The sequence below is a fragment of the Phalacrocorax carbo genome, chromosome 2 (genome assembly GCF_963921805.1).
Source record: "Phalacrocorax carbo chromosome 2, bPhaCar2.1, whole genome shotgun sequence".
NCBI classification, from domain to species: Eukaryota; Metazoa; Chordata; class Aves; order Suliformes; family Phalacrocoracidae; genus Phalacrocorax; species Phalacrocorax carbo.
This window is the reverse complement of record NC_087514.1, coordinates 105,855,279-105,874,616: the sequence shown is the minus strand read 5'-3', so window position 1 is coordinate 105,874,616 and position 19,338 is coordinate 105,855,279. Positions and strand designations below refer to the sequence as shown.

Below are 19,338 nucleotides of genomic sequence, written 5' to 3'. Positions count from 1 at the left end.
AAAAATTAGTTAGAAATGGAACAGAATTTGTTTATTCCTTCTAGTTTATAAATATATTGTACTTCAGGGCCCTCAATACAAATGAAACTCTTGAACAGGAACAACCAACATTTGGGTAAATGGTCGCAGTTTCAGTGAAACTTTTCTCAGGATCTCCAGAATCAGTTTCAGAGGGATATCTTCTAACTTCCCATAGCAACTCATTTGTACATCACAACAAGCAATTCCAGAGCAAAGAGTGTGAGCATTGCAGGGCAGGAGAGAAAGGCTGAACAGGAGGAAGAAAGGTGTCAATGGGACTCATTTTCCTCTGTTTATCTCTCACAAAACTCTCATGGCCAGGTATTAGACCTAATGAAAGTATACAGAGGACTTTCATATTTGTTTCCATGGCTATTTCCCTTCACCTACTACTGCCACAGAGTTTGGTTAAAGCAGACCACATCACATACAAATGTCTGCAGTGGCCCTATACCAGTGTAACTCTGATGTTCCCTTTTCTTCTTTTGGTAATTAGCCTTAATTATGACAGATTAATCATAAGCTGAAGTGTTGGAAAACATATTGTAGAACTCTTCTTAGGATTCATTTACCTTCATCCACTTCTCTAGAAGCCAGTCTTTCTCAGACTTCATTTACTGCTTCACCTGGCGCTTTCTAGTACAACTAGGCAGACGGCCATTGAACTGGCTCTCAACCCACCTACATCTACGTCTACCTACATGCACCTACCTAGCACCTACCCTGCTATATCAACTTGGAACTTGAGGGGGGAAGGGGAGCAAACAAATAAAAAATATCATTTCTGTATCATGTAGCAAGGGGCTGGAGCATATATAGGAGTGCCCTAGGTGCAAGTATGCAAGGTAATTCCAAATAGCCCCATGTGCCCATGTTTTGTTGTAGGGCTTCCCACTCTGTCCTAGTGCTGGACCCATGCTGGTCAGAATCGCTGGCTGCTGCTGCTACTGCACCCTTCCCCATCCCAGTTTCATGAGGAAAGCGCAACATTCCCAACTCACACCTCCTTCCCAGCACTGGAAAACTTTCACCACCAGCAATGCATGTTGCAAATATTGCACAGCTATTCAGGGGTATCTGGATCAGTAACAGTGGTAACAGTCAGGAGGGCAAGGCCAAATTATAGAGGTCTACGAAAGGTCTGGGGTTGACGTTTTGGCTCTAGCAACACAAGCAGAGATTTGCTACTCTGGGGGAGTCAGGATTTTCCTCCCTTAATCTTTGTACTTGTCTTCTAGATAGTTTTGACAGAGGCTAAAAAATAAAATAATTCTCATCTCCTTGAAAATTATTTTTGCACCTTTATAAACACCTGTCCTTTCAGGTGGTCATAACACTAGGAGAATATGTGCAACATGCACTGAGGCAGAAAAAGCCAAGGGGCAAAAGCTAGAGCACTTCTTTGCTGACATTGATTATTCAGCTCCCAAGGAGACTGTTTCAAGAATATATAATAAATGCAGCAAACAACATCAAACTGCTGCACCAAATTTTTCTTAAGTCTATCAGAAAGCAAGACAGTATGTTGCCTTTTGCACTTTTTTTTGCAACTGACAGCACCATACCGTCTCAAAAGCCTAAATTTTCTTCCTGGTTAGCACTGCAGCTAAACCCAGTTAGCCTCGCGTTGTCTGTACAGAATGAAAATATGTCCCTGTGAACTTATTTCTGGGCACACTCTGCCAGTTATGTTTGCAACCTATGATTTCTGCTACGTCCTGAGAGTTGTATATGTCTGATGCTGTAATTATCAACTCTTTCCTCCTCTTGCACTTTAATCTGAGGTCTCAGAGGTCATCCATTTGGCTCAGAAGAAGCCTCTCTCTACAGCAAGGTTTCTGGTTTTCCCACACTCTGAATGGATTTAGCTGTGAGAAATAGGCTCAAAAGTATTCCACAGCTCACAATGTATGTCCCAGTTAAACATTTTCATACGTGATTTAAAAGAAAAACAAAACAGTTTATAACCTCATCTGTAGATTTGTACCTTGTCCTAATGTTGTCTGCTTCTCTTGTGTAGGTTTTTGCATCTTTCTAGCCAATAAAGAGGTCAGTCATGGAAGTCAGAATAAGTGTGCCTCAAAATACACATAGTCCAGCAGCCCACATTATCATTGATACTTTGAGGTGCTGTTCTAGTCACTGTAATATCACGGCCAGGATGCACAGTTACACTGGGTACAGTATTTTTCCTCAATGCCCCAATCTCTGTATGCCTCTGAGGAATGTACAGCATGACTTCAGCCAAAGGAAGGAAGGTCCCTCTTAGGTGAAAAAAGGTCCTGTAAGAATTTCTAATCCATGTAAGAAAGACTGTACCCCAAGTAATTCCACTAGTGATTTAGACACTAGCAGATCTGTTTGATCTAGCCACTGCTAAAACTGGACATACTGAAAAAACTGTGAAGGAAGCACTCATGAGTCCAGCCCTCTCCAGCAGCAAGGCAGCCTTTTAGCAGGACTTTTTGGGAACATCGTTTTGGATATTGGCATCCCAGCTCAAGTTAAATACCTGAGGTTTGAAAATTAGTTGAAAAGTCTCTCTAAAATACTATGTTATAAGCCAAACAAGGTGGGCAGATGAAGATTTAACTGATGCTACAACTATCATTTTAATCTGCAGGTCACACACATACAGAAAGTTTTTCTTACCTGGTGGGACCAGAAGATGGATAGATGGGTTTCAGAATTATTGTTATTATCCACAACAACTCACCACGTAAAAGGTACTTGGATTTCTAATTCATTGCATCCCCAACACCAATACATACACCTGAGAAAGTCAGAATAGGGTTCTCCTGTAGTTTCATTTAAGAACAAGGTATAAGTCCAACATCCTAATGCTGGATGTTGCTGCTGAGGTTTCTGATTTGTAAGTCAGGTATTCAGTACAGACATTATATACCACACTATTTGGGATATACTCTAGAAAACAAATAGCTAAGCTAAATCTAGGACACATGTAAGGAAGCATATGAGCTCAATGCAGAGTTCTTCCTTCACCACTGAGTGATATGTCCCGCTTTTCATCACTACCAAAAACTGCAATCACTACTGCTGCATTAGTCAGTCAACCTCTGCCTTTTCTCATGCAAAGGACTGAGACAGCACAGAAAAAGGACACAATATGAGACTAAACCAGGTACCTATAAGACTCTATTATTCTTCGACCCTCAGAAAAAAAGCCAATAACCCATCTTATTAACAAAGGAGTAACACTTTACTGGCCCTCCTTTCCTTTCCTAAGTAATTTGACTTTTATACCTATTAGAACTTTTACTTCATCATACTTCCATTGAAGATATAGTCACTATGTGTCTTGTTGAACACCCTGAAGCTTTCTGGAGCTCCTACACTCTATTAGATCAATATTTAGTCTACAAGAAAGAGCATACATGAAAGATAGCTTACACAGAGGAGGCAAAAGTCATGTGGAGTGTGAAAATGCACAGCCTTTAAGAAGTATTAGAACTATTTACATAGTAACTATTTTTTCAGCATGATTTTTTGTGTTTTGTTTTTAAAATGTAGCTTAAAGCAAAATTATCCCCTTCAAATAAGAAAACCATATTAATATTAGCATCAAGTGAGATGTAACTATAATTTCCTCTTCATTCCAGGATCCAATTATTCCCTCAACCTAAAGGACAGTATAAGGGGTGGAGTGGGGGCAGGAAACCACCTATGTAATATGTAATGCTGAGGGCAGTCAGTTTGTTTAGCATCCAGGAGAATATGAATCGCAGCTCAATGTCCAGCCTCCAAGTTTTTTTTTTAAACCTGCAAGTATTTTCAGAAGAATGCTTTCAATGCACTCTGATTTTCACAGAGTTTAAGGCCACAATATGAAAGTAATTAGAAGTGTAAGCCTTCCAGTGACACCAGTAATATTTTTCAGCCTTCTATTTTTAGGATTTCTTGGCAAGGTTTCCTCTCTAATCCTGGCTCCTAGTTTATGTATAATGGCCCAAATTGCCAACAGGATTTTAGAGAAGGAATGCCTTGTGGCAAGTTTTTCTGACTTATTACAGGAAGGGCAAAATGTGATTCTACCCCCACTGTTAGCCAAAAACTGAGGTTCAAAGAATTTTCAAGAATCCAGCAGCCAGTGGTCCATTCATCTGTGTCAAATCCCTGTGAACTGATGCTTATTCAAGTCAGGATCCCAGCTTCATACCACAAACTCCCAACTCAAATCTTCCTTCTCAGTAAACATAGACTGAAAATGCACTTTTCATATTTGCCCTGTCAGTGTTTGACAGGTTTTAGTTTGCAGTCACATCCGAGATACAGAAGTGTTGAAGGCCATAATTCAATTAGTAGATATTTAGCTTTAAAAAGTTATGGTGATAATTGATCAAAACACTGAAGATAGCACTGAAATGCAACTGCAGCAGTATTGACAAGGGTTCTTGCTATTTATTTCTTGCTTTTTTTTTTTTTTGACAAAATACAATACATAGATTTCTCAATGAAAATTTCTACAGTATGTGGAAGTAACAGAGCGAATCTGAATATTTGTAAGGAAATTATTAAATCCACCCTGTATTTCATAACAGCTACCACTTTAAAGTATTTTGTGCACAATCCTGTAGCACGATTAATCATGTTCATCCTGTTTTCTCATTCTCACCATGTTTCAGCAAAATTTAAGATTATGTTTTTAACTCTCGTGAGCCAGTCCTTGCAGCTATCTTCATGAGTTGGAATTAAAAGCATTTTAAAACAATTTACACTGAAAATACTATTCTCTGGTGAGTTCCACATAATTCATTTTTCCATCTAATGCCCTCCAACGTTGCTGAAACCAGTTCAGGTTTGCTAAATGTCTGAATGACATTCCAATGCTGTTACACTGACAACTTCAATAGAGCTGCAAATCCCAAGAAGAAGCAAGCATTGCTGGAATCTCAGTCAGAGCTGCCTAAGGCTCAGCTTCCAGCCTTCTAGAAGATCCTCTGCTTCTCAAGATGGGGGCCATCCACAATGAAACCAAGTACTTGGTTCTGGTCAATTAATTCTACATTTTGAACAATATTTAGCATCAATAGCCTTTCAAGATGGATTGCAAGGGAGAAATAAGATGAATAAGGAAAACATCTTTTTACTTTCAAAACAGTATTCTTCCATTTCTCCTTTTATGGACGTTCAGTGCATTCATTGATGCCAGCTGATACATTAAAAACATGTTCCTTTTCTGTGGGAAAAACAGCAAAGTATCATGTTTTGGTGACTCAGAGGCTACCCCATCACTCTTTTTGAGGATTCTGTCAGTGTTTCTTTTGTCTAGACCCTCACATCTTGAGTCGTCATGCTACATGTGTAAAGGCATTCCTAAAGAGGAATTCTTTCCAAATGAAGGCTGAGGAAAGAACAGCCATCCCCCCACCGTTCTGACGTGATTCCACAGTGAAGAACACTACAGCTTTTGCCTTCAGATCACTGGTTTTAAAACACTGCAACCTACAAACCCTAAAATCCTTCAAGTTTTGTTCAGTTTGAGCCAACAGATTATTTTCTATTCCCAGGTGGAGACACAGTTGATGCAACTAAAACTACCTAGAAGTCAATGAGAAAAAAGTTAGGAATAACTCAAGGAAAAGTTATGGGTCAAATGTCTCATAAGCAGTTAAGAGAAAACATGCTTCTGTGGCAGAGTAACTGTGAACCTCAGCTTCCTCCTACTTAGGCAAGTTGCAACCACAGGATCTCAGGGCAACAGATTGGCCACCACACTTCCACCTGCATGACTTCAGCCCTCCTCAGGTTAGCACTGCCACTGGTGCCATGGTGCTGGAAGAGCTGAGTGAAATGCTATACTCACAATCATGATTTTCACGTGAATATAGTTCTTCTTACAGTGCCCATCAAAAACACGCACAATATAGCACTTTCCCCTGCTCAAGCACAAAGACAAAAAAACCTGTTCCAAATACCTTAAAGACAGGCTAAAAATACAACCCTTTGTTTAACCACCCACCAAAATTACAGCTGTATGAAACCCAGGTCAAAATCCCCAGGTTGAACTCACTCATCTTCTGTATCATCTTTCGTTCTCTCTCACACCTGCATGCGTGGACACACATACTCACGTCTAGGTCCTGATGCCACTGTGCATATGCTTAAAAGAAGCCCTTGGACCACTGCTTTCAAGACCACACCATGATCAGCCCATCACTGAAGCACCGTATTGAATACATGCACTGAAAACCCATGAACTGACACTGCAATAAATCTACAGAGAGCCTTCATAAATTGTATGGGGAGCCTTCAAGGACAAAGACCCAAATGGTTTTAATTTCCCTCTAAGTGATAGCCATAGTTAATACCAGATTTGGCAGGAAGCAGGCATTCCATGCCCGTTGGGCTTATATGGACATGAAAAAGAGTTTATGTTTGACTTTTGCTTTAAAAACATAATGAAAACCTTTTGCTCTTTCAAGTCCCAAACTTGCATTAGTTTCTGAGAGTCTTTTACTTTATAAAAGCATTTGTTGGCTCTGATTGCTTGGATAACTAACAAAAAAGCGTTAGGAGTAGGCTCTTCATTAGTGTTCTGTAGCTGGATGACAGAGAACAGGGAGCAACAGAAACAAGATGCTGAACAGCACATTCGCTCTCTGTCCCCCTTACAACTGCGTTTGATAAATAATAAGTGGCTTATGACATCAAGTTCCAATTCATCAGTGGCAGCTCTCCATCAGTTAACAGAAAGGAAAGAATATGTAGTATTTCCACATATCACCCCAACTCTCTCCACGTGTTTTCTCCCTGAATGTCACATACAGCCATCTGCCTGGTACCCTGGTGGTACAGGTGAACAGTATGGCAAGTACTGGTAACAGTAGAGATCCAAAAGCAATAGTCTATTTTCCTGCCAAACACGTAATAGAGGGCTAACAACTCCACTATGTTGCATGCATTTGGGGTAGGTCAGGGCTGGGAAGGTTTGTGGATGACAGTCTTCTCAGGGCATAAGTTACAAAAGGGCCAAGGCCTGCTAGTTGCCAGAACAGGGAGCAGCAGTCTGATAGAGCTCTTGCAAGTCCCACAGTCAAAATGTAACCAACCTGGTCCCTCCATCCTGAAATCAATACAGTAACCAAAAGGATACTATGTGCCACAGCTCCTGAAAAAACGGCTGACTACACACCATGTGAAAGGCAGCACACGTAAAGGCATAATTCAACTGTTAAAAATCAAGACCTAAGGAAAGGAACAGCTCTGTGGTGTGCCCTAGCTCCATCATGATCATGACTTATTGCTTTATGTTGCATTACTTAAAATTTAAACTAAAAAAAATTTTTAAATAAAACTTAAAACACTACCAGTTTAGCCATGCGGTCAAATACATTCTGGGGTAACTTGAGATATGAATAACAATCAGTGTGGTCATGTGAATACATTCACACCTGTACTCTCACATGTACCCATGCAGATTATGTGCTGCATTTTGTAAAAATATATGTTTGGGTGTTTTTTTTTTAACCTAAACTCTTGCCACAGAAACTGCTCATATTCATACTCAGGGAGTAAAGGTGCAATTAGGATTATCACTATAACTTAAATGTCCAAGAAGTGACAGGGAAGTCCTAGCTTTGGTGACTTTGAAGGGGATCTGGGACATAAGAAACTTTTCTTAAAGCCTACAGGGTCCAAAAGGGTTTTAGAAAACAGTAACTTACCTCAAGGTGACTTTTACATTATCAGCTCTCCTTATATTAACAGGTTTCCTTAGCCATTACTCATGGCTGAGGTTAGAAGCCAGAAAAGACTGGGGTAGAATAGATGTTGGCCCTTCCCCAGAGAGGGAGTAACTTCCATGACCAGCTGGACCAGGGCCAGTGGGAAGATCTACAAACCAAGTACAGCGGCATGACAAATCTGTGGATTAACAGCAGCATTGTCAGGGGGCAAGGCATGCTCAAAGCTGGTCATCACATGGGAGCTGGGAATGAACTCTGTTTTCAAAAGCCAATTCAGAAATACCAGACTGAACCACCCCCTGACCATCATGATTTGAAGCGGTCATCCTTGCCATAGCAAGCTCTTGAGGTCTGATAAGGGTCCTTACAAGAAAATGTACTTGATGGCTGATAATAAGTAGGAATCTCAAAGACTTTGACATAAACTTCACTTTACCCTATCACCCCAAAGACTTCTTCCTTTAGTTTTATGTATGTATTATAAACTGAAACAGGCCAGGAATGAATGAGAGCACCTATTCATTTCAGTTATCTGTGGCTTCATTTGTTTTTTTTTTTCCCCAGATCTGGAACAGCTCTGATAAACAATAATGGCAGTCAACTCTAAAACATTCCACATATGTGTTATTTGTGATAACTGAAACAGCTATTTATGCCCTTAATCCAAAAGGGAAAATCCACAAGGCAGTGCTATTTGGCTTTAACTGCAAAGACCTTATAAGAATAAATAAAACAGCCAGAAAAACATTATTGTACAAAGCAGTACTGACTGATGGCTAAAGCACAGATAAACTGAAGTAAGAAGATCTGTTGCAGGCTGTACTACCAACTTTTTTTGGCTAAGTGTCTTCTCACCATTCCATTTATTTCATTACAGCCAAGATGAAAAAGAACTGTTTTGTGACAACGACAATGGAAAACCTGCAAAACTGGAACGAAAAATATGGCTTAAAAATTCCCATACTTCTTACAAGTGACATTGGAGGTTGTAATTTTCTTCATTTGAAAGAGAACCTCTAGGATTTCACATACAAGTTTTATTTTGGTTATGCTACTAATTTTGAAGGTAGAGGTATTCTCAATGAATCCAAACAGATTTCAAACAGAGCTTTTAATTAAAGTAATTGTTTCATACATAAAGCGTGAAGGTGTACATACACATTTCAGGCAATTCTCATACTTACTCTTGCTGTCTTTCTATGGTGATAAAATTTGTACTGTGCCTTCTAGGTCAAACTTCCTTTCGCATTTGATCTTATAACCGGCAGGTCATTGAACAAGAAAACAGGGTTTCATAAACACACCCCATAGTAATTCTCCAAGAAAAATGACCTATTAGTTAAGCAGAATAATTTCTGACTAAGTAGTTGGTGAAATAGTAGGGCAGAGACTGCATAGAACACTGGACAACAAAAGCAAGGAATCCTGGACTATTTTAATGCTTTTTTTCTAAGGACAAAAACATTATTCAAGTCCTAAATGGGTGAGCTGCCAAATACTATCTTGTAATGCCTTCAGTCATCATGACGTGGAGTCAAACTCCTCTCTCCACCATCTTGCAAGGAACTTCAGAGGGCACAAACTAAGACAAAAATAATCTCAAACGCTCACACACACTGAGAAACATGTAGCATACACTCAGCACTGGGCACATGCTTACTTTTTACATTCCCACTGCATTTACTTGAGTTAGCATGGCAAAACTGTGTCCAGCAGGAAAACCTAATCCCACTTGTGTTGGCTCTGTATGTATTAAAAACAGAGCCAGTTGGGAGGAGAAAAGAAAAACCCAAAGAGTTAGTGCACTGTTGTCTTCTCTTCGTCTATTTTTAAGAGAAGGCCACTTCACATTTGGGGGTTTTTGGCCATGAGGAGGGGAAAGGCTTTTCCCAGAAATGATCAGTTATAGAAAGTGGCAGGTCATATAAAATAAATTCACAACATGAAGGTAGCTGCAACATCCAGCCACTGGGACTCAGTCTTGTCATGTACTATGTGCCATAGCCTCTTTTCTAATGGTCAAACCCAGATAGTGGGAATTCACATAAATAAAGAAGGACTACAGCTTATGAGTTTACAGAGTTTCTTGCAAGCTGTTAGCTGGCTTCTAACTTAAATCTCCTTTTCCTCCCTTGGTCCCTCCCACATATGCCTCCCCAACCCAGCCCATACATAAGGAGGTTAACATGAAGAATAATGTTAACTACCACCCATACTAAGGATGAAGAAGCCCCCTGAAATCATAAGTTTAATTTTCTGCAGGGTATTTGTATTTTAACTGCCAGGGCACTATATCCCAAATAAATTATTTCCTGGAAAAGAGGTATCTTCACTTGCCTGGAGTTTCTGAGCAGTCATTATCAGCTTTCTATGAGACTGAATCAGGATTCTTAAACTTACTTTATGTGTTTTATGTTGCACCAGTAGTCTCTTATAATGCTGTAAGAGATCCTCAAAAAGCTGGGTTTGGCACTGAAAGTTTTGTTGCTTTAAGAGCCATAGAATCAGACCCCAATTCATCAGCTGCAGATATTTAAACCAGGGCCTATATTGTACATAAACAACTAAGCATGTTAAAGTATGAAATATCAGGGTTAAACAAGTAAAAACCTATACCAGGATACATCACAGACACCATTTCACACCCAAGAATCATCTGATCTATGTACCCACATTAGGGGAAAGAGGAGGGCAATAAAGCTGTTTTTGTAAGGGTATCTGAGAGGATGCAGCAAAGCAAAAGGAAATATCAGGTAGTTATCTCTTGGAGGAGTATATAAGAAGGCATAATGATAAGTGTTCTGTCTGGGGAGGAGGGGGAAATTTATCATGACCAGCACCATACATAGGTCACCAGGGTATTAAACATTCCCAAACTTGAATTCAGTAAAATATCTTAAGTCATCTTTAAAATTGATTTTCAATTTCTAGAGGTGTCAAGATCAAATGAGCCTGTAAGTATTTAATTGTATAGGAACAGGCTTAAGAAATTGCTTAATGTTCAAGTGCTTTGTTGAATGAAGAACCCGGCTGCTGGAGCTAAGTGCACATTCAACCATGGGCTACTCATGATGATTCCTCAGTCTCTTACATGAGTAGAGCAGAGTGGAGGAGGAAGGGGAACTATGCTAACATTTTACTTTTTCATGAGAGAGGCCAGGAGTCCCCAGGCACCAGTGCTACTTAAGCTTTTATTAAAATCAGCAGGAGCTCTCTCTGCTGTTGGAGGGCCATGGGATCTGCATCAGCCCTGAGGTCAGGGGGAAGGACCAGCTGGAACGAAGGAAAAATAGGAAAAGGAGCATGACTCTCATTCCACATATCATGAAAGAACTCACATGTTTTAAATAACAATTATGATAATTTAATCATTGGTTTGGATGATTAAACAACGTGTATCAGTGATGGAATTGTGATCTGAACCGTCTGTGCAAAGAAACAGCTTTATGAAATGGTGGGGTGACTGAAACTATTTAACCTCCTTGCTCTTAACCAGTTAAATTTAAAGCAGATTGTTCCTACTTATATTCAACACATTCATTTCTCCCTCTCTGTTGTCCGAGACTTTCATTCTATCAGTTTTCTGGATAACTAAAGACTGTCCAAGATCCAGGAAACTTCTCTATTTAGATTAAAAAAAAAAACATAACCAACAAATTTGCTTTTGGAATAATACAATTTACCATTCATAGTCTGTGGGAAGAAACAATTCTGAAATTATAAGGCAACAGCAATGCTCAAAGTAACCCACAAACTCTAAAAAAAATGTTTTCTATTGTAAGTTTCATGGGAAAGTAGTTCATCTTACGGGACATCACTTGAGCGCAGTAACTGAGCCATTTGGGGAACTTTTGCTTTCCTACTAGTCACTTAATGTTCTTCTGGAACGAAAAAGTGTTTTAAATCCTTCTTTGCTCATCAGTTCCTCTATGAAATTATTTTTTCTTACGTTTTGAAGCTGCATTTATTTTTTCTAAAAAAAAAAAAGCTTTACTTCCCTCTTGCTGAAAAGCACTATAAAACTGGATTAAAGTGACTGAAAATTATCCAGCCCATTTTCCACAGGACACATCGCAGCTGTCAGACAGAAGGCAGGATACTGAAGTGAAGATGTAATTCTTTCCAGTAATAGCCATTATGTTTCAGCGTACTTCACCTGCCTGAGACCACTTGGAAACCAAACTGATACGGCAGCTAAAATTGCTTGAGGTTTTTTAAAAATTCTTTCCTTGGTCATTAAAAATATGATAGACAACTTGAAGACCTTGAAAAGAACTCCAGCTGCATACTGTTATGTAGTCTGTATTAGGCTGGCTTCCACTTTCCCCAAGATTTTCATATACTAAATAATGTTAGCAACAGGGACATCATCACAGAATCACAGAATCACAGGTGGAAGGGACCTCAGGGATCATCTAGTCCAACCTTTCTGGGAAGAACACAGTCTAGACAAGATGGCCCAGCACCCTGTCCAGACAACTCTTGGAGGTGTCCAACGTGGCTGAGTCAACCACTTCCCTGGGGAGATTACTCCAATGGTTGACTGTCCTCAGTGTGAAAAATTTCCCTCTCATGTCCAATCGGAATCTCCCCTAGAGCAATCTGTGTCCATTCCCCCTTGTCTTCTCCATGTGACTCTGTGTAAAAAGGGAGTCTCCATCTTCTTTGTAGCTACCCCTTAAGTACTGGTACATGGTGATGAGATCCCCTCTAAGCCTCCTTTTCTCAAGGCTGAACAAACCCAGCTCTCCCAGCCTATCGTCATATGGCAGGCTTCCCAATCCTTTGATCATCTTGGTGGCCCTTCTCTGGACCCCTTCCAGCCCATCCGCATCCTTACATGAATTAACCTGACTGGTTGAATAATAATAACGGAGTGGGAACAAGACACATAGTCTCAGGGATTTCCCATCTACATATAATAAAAAAAATAATGCCACATCCCTCTAGAATGTATTCATTAGATGAATGAACACATTTATTAACAAAAGGGCGATTGCCCCACAGGATTCATCAGTTTCTTGAATATGATTTGACTAAGAAAGCCCCCACTGGCTGGGTCTTCCTCAGTTATCACCTTGGCCTGCAATCTGCATAGAGAGGACTTAGCACTGGCAAAAAAAAAAAGAAAATTCTTAAGGATTCTTGTTGCTTTATTCTGACTTTTCTGTTGCATAACACAATACAAGAACACAATGCTAAAGGCCTCCAAGCTTGTGGGCATTTTGGGCCAATGCTGCTATTTGCTTAGTATTCAATCCAAAACCCCTTTAAAATCTTTCTTCCTGGAAGAACTACTTCTCTCCCTATTCTTTCCATCTGTACAAATAGGTTGTCAGTAGCAGAAGACAGAATATTCCTGCAGGGAGATTATGGACTGTATAACACTGGTGACTACTCTCTGATTTAGAGAAGCTTCCTCACATTTGCGCACTTTGACCCAGAGCCAGAGATACTAAGATATAATATGGAAGCCTACTGTGCAGAGAAGACAGTATGGAGATTCACTTGGACTGTCCTTTCTCCTTGCTTTGCACAAGTGACAACACATTACTTAAAAAGTAATATGCTTCAGTGGAAAAGCATTACACTGAGGATGAGGGAAGCTGAAGTCTTTTATGTATTTGCTGAGCAACTTGGAAAAAGTTACTTTACTTTGCACTTCATTTTCCACTACTGCTTTTTTGCTTGCTGATATAAGAAAGCAGAACTGAGATACCTTTTTTCTTTTGAAAGAGAATATCAGCAATGCAAAACACAGGTGCTTTTTATGATAAAATGTTATGAGCTGTAAAAACACCAGTCCTTGAACTGAAATTATCAGAAACTGTATGCAAACAAGTTCCTATCTCCCACTCTCAGGTTCCAAGGAAAAAAAAAAATCCCAAGAATTGCTCCCCTAAGAAGTCTGACCTCCCTTACAATATTATACACAAAGAAAAATAAATTTAAATATGTGGTTAAAATGTAAAGATTAAGACAATGAATTTTCAGGTAACACTGGGATCTGCTCAGGATGGACTGCCTACAGAAACTGAGTCAGGGCTGGTGCTTGCATTCAGTCCTGCCTCTAATCCAGACTGGACAGGGAATTCAATAATCACTGTCACAGCAGCCCCTCACAGAAAGCCCATAAACCACCCAAGGATGAGACCTAACCAAAAAAACCCATAATTATAAACCTGTGGCATTAGTGCCAATTTTAAGTTAGCTCAATTCCATTGATTCAAAGAGAAAAACAGTTCTCTAGTGTAATCATACTAGAAAAATCTACCCTTCCCCTTGAAAATATAAAACAAACAATCCCCCTCACTCTTTAAAACACCTTCCTACATTCAAATTTATGCTATTTTCCCCTCAACTTTGTGTTAAGATGTTTTGGCATATTCTGAGGCACAATGTCTCATATAACAATTATTTTAACCACCCAGTGGTGGAAATTCAGATGGCCTGCCATATAATTATATATCTTCCTGCTGGAAGAGAAAGATCAATAGAAATTCAACAATATAGAAAGCTCCTATTTTCAGCTGTAGCTTGTTGCCTCCTTTTGCATGTTCCAGATGTAAAATAAAGCCACTGATGTTAATACATCCTGCCCACATGTTTTCTGTTCCATAATAACAGCATAAATTGGAGCCTATGGCAGCTTTGTAGACTACTCCGTCATTTGAACTCATTTTATGACAAATATTTTGAGAATTACTGGCCCAGCTCCCCCTATCACTCACACTAATTGAAAACTGATGAAATACAATTGGTTTCAGAGAAGGAACTCTTGATTTATACTAATATATAATAAGAGAAGAATGCAGACCATCCATCTCATGGAGCTTGGTATGAGGGTGGTGAAGCTCTTCTTAGCCCCAGCAGTCCCTGCTATATCCCTACGGACTGGTACTAAGGAACTACCAGATTTCTTTATCTTGTCGCTTGGTTTTACTCTCCCCCTGTCATTTTAGGTGTCACAGAAAGAGGAGTTTTATATCATTTAGGTTGTTCTCTTGCTTCTGGGTTCAACGTTCAGGTTCAATGATCCTTCAGGATATCTTAACAGGGAAAGGAAGAATCAAAAACAAACTTGGAAGTAAAATCTAGCTGAAAAGGAGTTGCTCCTCAGCAACATTTTTAACATTCATTAGCTGGAGAGCTTTCTGAGCAGCAGACTCTCAGTTAGCAGCCATAGGCAGCCACAAAGAAAAGCAGGAACCAAAGCGTGGTGGGGCAAAACTGTCATGGCAAACAGGTACCAGAGCAGCGTGACACTGTTTCTGAGCAATAGGGTTACCCATCCCTAACTAAGACCTAATAATATAAGTGCTGGCATGAAAAAGAGAACAAGGCATGGTATTTGCTCCCAAAGTCATATAGCATGGAACATTTTCTTAATGTGTTTCAAGAGCATCCAGAAAAATAGGGGTCCTGGTGCCAACCGAGTCACTGCAGAACAACCAGTCAGTAATCTTCTGTCTAGTAAAGCATGCTGCATTAAGATTCTGAAATTGGACTGACAGTGCTGGAGCTAAGAGTTACTAGAAAATTGGTTTTTATCAATCCCTGGAAAAAAAGACCCAAAACTTCATTACAACAATTTTTTTTCCATTGTAACATTATGATTTTCAGGTTCATTATTTTGCCTAAGGTCACAGGCTAATGTTTCTCTGGCAAGAGATCACTGGAGATCATTGAATATGCTTTCAAATGGAATAAAGCTCTTTCTCCTAAACCTGAGAGAAGGCAAAAATTTCAGCCCTTTAAATGAGTCACTTGTCTACAGCTGAACACTGGCCATTTTACACCTCAGAGGAAAGCAATTCTGGCAGGGAAACTTACACTCAGATATTTTCTTGGCAGCTTGTTATAATAAAATGGTTATTTGAAGCTGCTTGGTTTGAAATGTTAGACACAAGAGTGATGGAGATGGTTTCACAGATAGAGTGCACATGAGATGGCCAAAGGGAGCTGAAAACCAATAAAGATTATTTAGTGCATATATCCACAGTTTACCACTTGTGTGGTGTATTATTCATTAATTTCTGGGAAACCAATCCTAAAAGGTTTCAACAGTAACAGTATGTTTTCAGAAGGGATTTGAAATGAGAGAGGTTGATCACTTAAGCATGCAAGCGGGGAGGGAGAATGCTATAGTGTGCTGAGCCCAAGTCAGCAAAAACATTTAAACATATGCTTAAAATTAATTTACATCCATTGTTGAATCAAGCTTTCAGAGGTGACGCAGAAGAAAGTGCATGAAACTTCAAAGGTCCAGAGGTTTGCTTAGCAAACCAGAAATAGAGATGCTTGAATGAGCCTCTGGAATGAGTTCCGTGGCGCTGAGGCTCTCGCCTAATGCTCTAGAGAGGTTTCTGGTACTTCCTATTTGCAGTTGTGCCGACAGGCTGCTATTTTGGCAGTTTGTCTGGTTTTGTTCACAGTCATAAAGCAAAGGAAACCCATCACTGAGATCAAATGGGTTTAAAACCAGAATTATTTAAAGTTGATCAAACCTTCATACCCGTGAAAAGTTGGTACATGTACTTCAGGATTATCAACCCATCCTCATTTTTGGACATTTCTTTTCCGTAACCGCCCCAAAAAGCGATTCAGGTGCATATCCGAAGGCAAGAGGACACGAGCAGGAGGGCCGCCGCCTCCCCTGGCGTGTGCCCGCTGCGGCCGCTGCCAGCGGGGAGCTGGGCGCTGCCGGCGGGGCTCGGCGGGCTCCCCACCCGCCGCCGAGCCGGCCCGCCGGGACGAGCCACCCGTCGCCGGGGCGCCCGGAGGCGGCCGCCGGGCTCAGCCTGGGCGCAGGGCAGCCCCGGCCCGCCTTTCGGAAGGCGCCGAGACACCGCCCCGCGCAGCCGCGCCGTTGCCCTCCGGGTGCCGCGGCGGCCGCGAAGGCCCCGCCGCCCCGGGCCGTGCGGAGCGGAGCGGGGCTGTCCCCGGCGCCCCGCGGGCAGGCCCGGCGATGCGAGGCGATGCTCCCGGTACCGGGCGCAGGCGCCTCCCCGCGGTCCGCCCTTCGGCCGCGGCACCGAGCCCGGCGGGGGTGGCGGCGGCCCCGGCAGCGCCGCAAGCCGTCCCGCTGCCCCCCCACCCCTCCCCTCTCCGCGCTGGGGCTGGGGAGCACAACCCGCGTACCTGAATCATCGTCTCGGCCTCTCCTTGCGCCGAGCGGCGGCGGGGCAGGGGACGGAGCTCCCTGCCGCGACACGCCAGGCTGGCCCGGCCGCCCATGGGGCGCGCCCGGCCGCTCCTCGCCTCCAGCGCGGCCCCGGGGCTCTGCCCTCGGCCCGCTCCTCACCCGCCGGCGGCGGCCATGAGCCCCCACCCCTGCGCCGCCGGTGCTGGGCTGAGCCCCCCCGGCTGTCACCCGCTCGGCCGCTCTCCCGGCTCCGTCTCCCTCCGCTTCCCCTTTTGTTACCGGACTCCCGAGCTGACCACACCGTGCCCCCTCCGGGGCCAGCACGACAAATCAGAGAGCCGGTGCCGAAAGCTCTGTCTCCAGCTGGGGAAACTTAGCCTTCCCTATCCTGGTGGGAGGGTTTTTGGATCACTGAGTGGTATGGATACAATAACAACGAAAGTAGTAACTCGCAAAACAGTCTGCTTCAGAGGGCGCGCTGCTTTTGTGCAGAAGAAAAGCGAGCTTTCCAGCGGTCTGTCACTAAAGCAAGCTGATAGTACCCAAGTAACTTGAGAGAGAAAAACGGGTATTTAAGGTCGATACCAAGACTTGCTTTGAAAACAGTTTCAGAAGGGGAGAACCTACAGGAATTTCCTGTTTCTTTGTATAATCTGCCTGCCTGTGTACGTTAATTAATTCCCTTTAGTTTTTAACAGAACTTATTTTCCCTGCCTGCAAGAGGATGAATACTCCTAAGGGGCAGGAAGGATAACCATGTGATGGAAGCGCAGCACTGTAAGCTTCGAGACAGGAGCTCTGTTTCCCTCTTTGCCAAAGACGTTTGCTATCCTGTGCAGCTTAATTTTGCAGAAATGTGCTGTAAATTTGCATGTTTCAATTCTTAGATCTCCAGCTTTAGGAATGGCACAGCTCCTTTACTCACAGGACAGAATCTGTAGCTCCCACCAGGACCTAAGGGAGTAACACTGGATAACTCTTACTACTATAATTAAGGGATCACGGGCAAAACCTTTCACTGTCAGCTCTCTTCTCTTTGGGTTTCCAAGTTTCCCCTTCTGCAGAAAAGGACACAGTATAAATCAGTGCTTCCACGCCCCCGATGCATCCTGAGAAGTTCAAGACACATTTACTTGACTGTCATGCTGTAAAAATGTCTGTAACTGAACAGCAGAGTGAATTCATTACCTATTCTCAAACTTTTGAATATCAGTGTTCTAGCAGAGGCATCTTAAAATAGATTTGGAGGAACTGGGTCTATCAGTTTTGGTTTTCCTCAAGGAAAAGAAGAGATGAGAAGTCAGTTCTGAATATTTGTGTTGTGATAACATCTGGCATGTTATGATTTAGGTAAAAATAATATGTCTTCTAGACAGCTAAAAAATAAACTTAATTAAATGGCTTTTAACATTATTATTATTTATTTGTACCATTCCAATGTTCTAGTTGAGTACTTGGCCCCTATTATGCCAGGCGCTTGACTTCAAGTGACTTAAGTCATTTTACTTCGTAAAATGAGTTGATCTCGTGCATGAAGGAGTTCAGGTATACACTGAGTAGCCAACTTGGGGTCGTTGCTGGGCTGTCAGCTTATTTTCTCTGCATAAATCTTCCCGTGTTTCTCCTCCTGCCCTCCATTGCATGAACTCTGCGTTCAAAGAGTCTGAATGCACAAATGGATTATTTCTGCAGGATGAGGAATAGATTAAGGGAGAAAGGGTCATTGTACAGGAAGAGCTATTCTTAGATAACTTGTAGGTCTGATATTATCATGTAAGCTTTTCCTTGAGAAGTCACAAATCATGACTAATGAGCTGTGTTTGAAATATCCCAAACTGACTGGAGTTGTAATATGGGAATGTGTATGTGAAGGTGATTTTTATGAGCTAGTCAAAAGCAACCTCTCCAACTGGCAGTTGTACTGGCTCATCCACTCCAAGGGGAGCTCATCTGGTCATTTTGACTGATACGCAAATAAGAGGCAGGAAGAGGAGAGAACTGAAGTCAGTATTGTTACTTTGACAGTATAGGAATGGCTATTGACAGGTTTGAAATCCCTCTGCAGAAATGAAATAGTATACATGTGGAAATGTCAACCCCTTCTGAAAGACTTTTCACTGTTCCACCTTATTGGAATGATTATTTCCATTGCTTTAGTGCTTTGACCCTGCTTCTAATTACTGTCATCTTCTAAATATGACTTGGTATGTGTGAAAGGGTTTGCAAAGCTTGACTAATCAAGCCAATGTTTCATATGGCTCTGCTGCTTGTTCTGGTATTAAAAAAAAACCAAACCAGTATCTATTTTCTCAAAACCAAAGTAGAATCAAGAATTAGAAGGGGACAGAGAGTCATGCTGCTAGTAGGTAACTACGGTTATAGCTTTTTTGACTAGTGCTAACACTTCCCTTTGTATATAGATTCTTCAAATGCAGCTAGGCAGCTTGTCAGCTAACCTTCCAAAAG

At 41.6% G+C, this 19,338-nt stretch overlaps 1 protein-coding gene across 1 annotated transcript in view; it reads right to left on the bottom strand.

Moving 5' to 3' along the window:
- The window catches only part of TNS3 (tensin 3), a 232,147-nt gene extending 214,914 nt beyond the window's left edge, over positions 1–17,233 (bottom strand). Inside the window, exon 1 of the mRNA XM_064443795.1 lies at positions 16,869–17,233. Within this exon, the coding sequence (XP_064299865.1) occupies positions 16,869–16,964 (96 nt within the window). The 5' untranslated portion in view covers positions 16,965–17,233. The remainder of the gene's footprint in view (positions 1–16,868) is intronic.
- Between the last annotated feature and the right edge of the window lie 2,105 nt (positions 17,234–19,338).